Source organism: Jatropha curcas, chromosome 1 (genome assembly GCF_041381405.1).
Source record: "Jatropha curcas cultivar XTBG-Jc1 chromosome 1, XTBG_Jcur_1.0, whole genome shotgun sequence".
In the NCBI taxonomy this organism is placed as follows: domain Eukaryota; kingdom Viridiplantae; phylum Streptophyta; class Magnoliopsida; order Malpighiales; family Euphorbiaceae; genus Jatropha; species Jatropha curcas.
The window spans coordinates 12,114,934-12,119,278 of NC_143151.1; the positions used below are offsets into that span (position 1 = coordinate 12,114,934).

Genomic DNA, 4,345 nt, shown 5'->3' on the forward strand with positions numbered 1-4,345 from the left:
TAGGAAGTTGCGCCAAAGATTTGTGGAATCGCGCCAGGAATTTTTCTGGAGTCGCGATCGCGTCTGAAAATTCGCGCTCGCGAATGGTTCTTGCCTGGCCTCTGTCCTCTGTTGTGCCCTAATCTCGCTCGCGCTTGGTATTATTGCGATCGCGAGAGTGAATCTCTTTGCTTCTGACTTGTTTTGCAGAGAACTTGCACTCGCACAGATAGATGTCGCGCTCGCGAATTGGGATCTTAAAGCTTCTGACTCCCTTTGTGGAAAATTCGCGCTCACGCAGATAGATGTTGCGATCGCGAGTTTTGTAAAAAAAAGTTTCTGTCTCTTTTTTGCAATGTTCGCGCTCGCGCTTTCTTTCTTCACGCTCGCGAGTTTGGCTTCCTGCAAAAATAGAATTCCCTGCATACTTGATTTTTGATGGGTTCCCTTTTTTTTTTTTTTTTTGAAACTGATAAAAACAAATAATCAAATAATACATTATAATAAACAAAGTATATTAAGTAGTTATTGAAATTATACATACTTATGAAATCGATTTAAAATGTTACCTGTGGTGGATCCTCAGTCCTATTACCCATATAAAGCTTACACCGTTGTCCATTTACCACGAATGTAGAACCATTAGATAGATTCTTCAATTCTAATGCTCCATGTTCTGCAACTTTGATTACCTCAAATGGTCCACTCCATCTGGACTTCAATTTTCTAGGAAACAGGCGTAGTCTTGAATTGAACAATAACACTTGGTCTCCTTCCTTAAATGATTTGATTCGAATTTGATTATCATGCCATTTCTTAGTTCTTTCTTTGTATAACTTGGCATTTTCATATGCTAATAATCTGATCTCATCTAGTTCATTTAACTGAAGTTTCCTTTTGTAACCAGCCTTGCTTAAATCAAAATTCAAAGACTTTATTGCCCAATATGCTTTATATTCCAATTCTAGAGGTAGGTGACATGCCTTACCATAAATTAAACGGTATGGAGACATCCCAATTGGTGTCTTAAATGTCGTTCTATAGGCCCAGAGTGCATCATCGAGTTTAAGTGACCAATCTTTTCGTGATGAATTGACAGTTTTTTCCAAAATCCACTTAAGCTCTCGGTTTGAAATTTCCACTTGACCACTAGTTTGTGGATGATATGGGGTAGATACCTTGTGATGTACTCCATATTTCCTCAAAAGGCTTTCAAACGATCTATTTAAAAAGTGCGTACCTCTGTCACTTATGATTGCTCTTGGAACCCCAAATCTAGTAAATAATGCTTTTAAGAATTTGACCACTGTATTGGCGTTGTTTGTGACACAAGCTTGTGCTTCCACCCACTTGGAAACATAGTCAACAGCTACTAAGATATAACTTTTACCCTGTGAAATAGGGAATGGTCCCATGAAGTCTATTCCCCATACATCGAATATCTCTACCTCGAGTATGTTGGATAAAGGCATTTCATCTTTTCGACTTATGTTGCCAACCCTTTGACACCTGTCACAATGAGAGACAAATATACGAGCATCGTGGAATAAAGTGGGCCAATAAAAGCCACTTTCCAAAACCTTTGAAGCAGTTCTATTTGCTCCATGATGCCCTCCATATGGACTAGAATGACAATGCATAAGTATATCTTGTATTTCTGTTTCCCCTACACATCTTCTAATTATACCGTCCATACATATCTTAAACAAGAATGGTTCATCCCATAAGAAATTTTTAGCATCTGCATAGAATTTCTTCTTTCGTGCATAAGTCATATCTGGAGGTATGATGTTAGAAGCTAGAAAATTTGCAATGTCAGCATACCAAGGTGTGTGAACATGTTGTACTAACATTAAATTCTCATCTGGAAAATTTTCATTTATAATTGTAGTTTCTCCTATTGGTCCTTCTTCATTTTCTAGACGTGATAAATGATCTGCAACTAAATTTTCAGAACCCTTTTTGTCTCTAATTTCAATGTCAAATTCTTGCAATAATAATGCCCATCGAATAAGACGTGGTTTTGCATCTTTTTTAGCAAACAGGTATTTCAATGCAGAATGATCAGTATAGATTATGACTTTTGCTCCTAACAAGTATGATCTGAATTTATCACATGCATACACCACAGCCAACATTTCCTTCTCAGTAGTTGTATAATTCATTTGAGTACTAGTTAGAACATGGCTAGCATAGTATATCACATGCAACTTTTTCTCATGTCTTTGGCCTAATACACAACCAACAGCAACATCACTAGCATCACACATTATTTCAAATGGTAATCCCCAATTGGGTTTTGCTATAACAAGCGCACTTACTAATGCCTTCTTTAAAGTTTTAAAAGCCTCTAAACATTCTGGAGAAAAATCAAAAGATGCATCTTTAACAAGTAAGTTAGTTAGTGGTTTAGCAATGATAGAAAAAATTTTTATAGATCTTCTATAAAATCCTGCATGGCCTAGAAAAGATCTTATACCTTTAACCGTAGTAGGAGGAGGTAATTTTTCTATAGCTTCTATCTCTGCCCTATCTGTCTGGATTCCTTCCTTACTTATTTTGTGCCCTAAAACAATGCCCTCATCAACCATAAAGTGGCATTTCTCCCAATTCAAAACCAAGTTAGCACTTTCACATCTTGATAATACAAGATCTAGATTTTTCAAACAACCTTCAAATGAATCACCATACACAGAAAAGTCATCCATAAAGACATCCATAATTTCTTCTATGTAATCATTAAAGATCGCGGTCATGCACCGTTGAAATGTTGCAGGTGCATTGCATAATCCAAAAGGCATGCGTCTATACGCAAATGTACCAAATGGACAAGTAAATGTGGTTTTCTCTTGGTCATTCGGAAAGATATAAATCAGAAAATATCCCGAATATCCATCGAGAAAACAATAGAAAGCATGACCAGCAATTCTTTCTAACATTTGATCTATGAATGGTAATGGAAAATGATCTTTTCTGGTTGCTGAATTAAGTTTTCTATAATCAATACATACCCTCCAACCTGTAGTGGTCCTAGTAGGAATTAGTTCACCATTTTCATTTTTTACTACAGTCATTCCTCCCTTTTTAGGTACACATTGAATTGGACTAACCCATTGGCTATCCGAAATTGGGTATATTATTCCTGCATCTAGTAACTTGATAATTTCTTTCTTCACTACTTCTTTCATATTAGGATTAAGTCTCCTTTGTCTTTCTGCCTTAGGTATATGTCCATCCTCAAGATTGATGTAATGCATGACTCGATTTGGACTTATCCCCTTAAGGTCAGAAATTTGCCATCCTATACTCTTAATCCTATTTCTAACAATTTTTAATAAATCATTCTCTTGATCTACAGTTAATTTGTTAGAAATAATTATAGGAAGTGTGTGATCTTTACCTAAGAAAGCATATCGCAAATGACTTGGTAACTCTTTAAGGTCTACTATTGGTGGAACTTCAATTGATGGTGGTAAAGGTTCATGCTCCCTAAGTAACATTTCAGGTCTTAAATTTATAATCTCTTTTTCAATATTGACATTTTCTTCTTCAAATTTTTCATTACCTTCCAAGGTAAATATTTCTTGTATGCATGCTTCAACTATGTCAATTCTCATGCAATTTCCTTCATCCATAGGATATTTCATAGCTTTATCTATATGAAACTCAATGACATCATCACCTATCCTAAGGACTAATTTTCCTTCTGAAACATCAATTAATGCTCTCCCTGTGTTCATAAATGGTCTTCCTAAAATAAGAGGGCAATTTTTATCATAAACAAAGTCAAGTATGATGAAATCAGTTGGAAAAATAAATTTGTCAACCTTAACAAGTACATCTTCAATGATACCATAGGGTCTTTTAATAGTTTGGTCAGCAAGTTGTAAAACCATATTAGTTCTTTTAACTTCATCCTCTAGTCCTAATTTCTTAAAGAGAGATAATGGCATCAAATTAATACTTGCTCCTAAATCACATAGACATCTAGGAAAATCTACTTTACCTAATTGTGAACCCCTCCCCCAAACATCACTGGCATATGAATGCATGTGACTAAGGACAGAAATGCACGTGAGTGTGTGAGTCGCCACCTTGTTTAATTATTTTAGGGTAAACTAGGAAAAACCCTAATTGACTCTGATTTTAATTAACCTAATTACTAGATTAATTAACCCAATGTTTAAGGCATGGTCTACGAACCCGAGGTGGATCCCGAGACTATGTCATGCTGATGAACTAACCGATGGATGAATGCTTTGCGAGGTGAATGATGGATTAATGAAATGTTTGAGTGATTTTGACTTGCCACCCGGGGTGAAATCCCGAACGTGCCTACGTACTTCCGTTTGAATGGAAGATCAAA

The 4,345-nt window shown here is 36.0% G+C and overlaps 1 protein-coding gene across 1 annotated transcript; it reads right to left on the reverse strand.

The window, feature by feature from the left end:
* Positions 1-536: 536 nt before the first annotated feature.
* Positions 537-3,875, reverse strand: LOC149499019 (uncharacterized). Its single transcript, XM_089721657.1, has 4 exons — positions 3,380-3,875; positions 2,459-2,650; positions 2,104-2,338; positions 537-1,488 (listed from the first exon to the last, which is right to left on the reverse strand). Exons 1-4 carry the CDS (start codon positions 3,873-3,875, stop codon positions 537-539), a joined length of 1,875 nt encoding a protein of 624 aa, XP_089577783.1.
* Between the last annotated feature and the right edge of the window lie 470 nt (positions 3,876-4,345).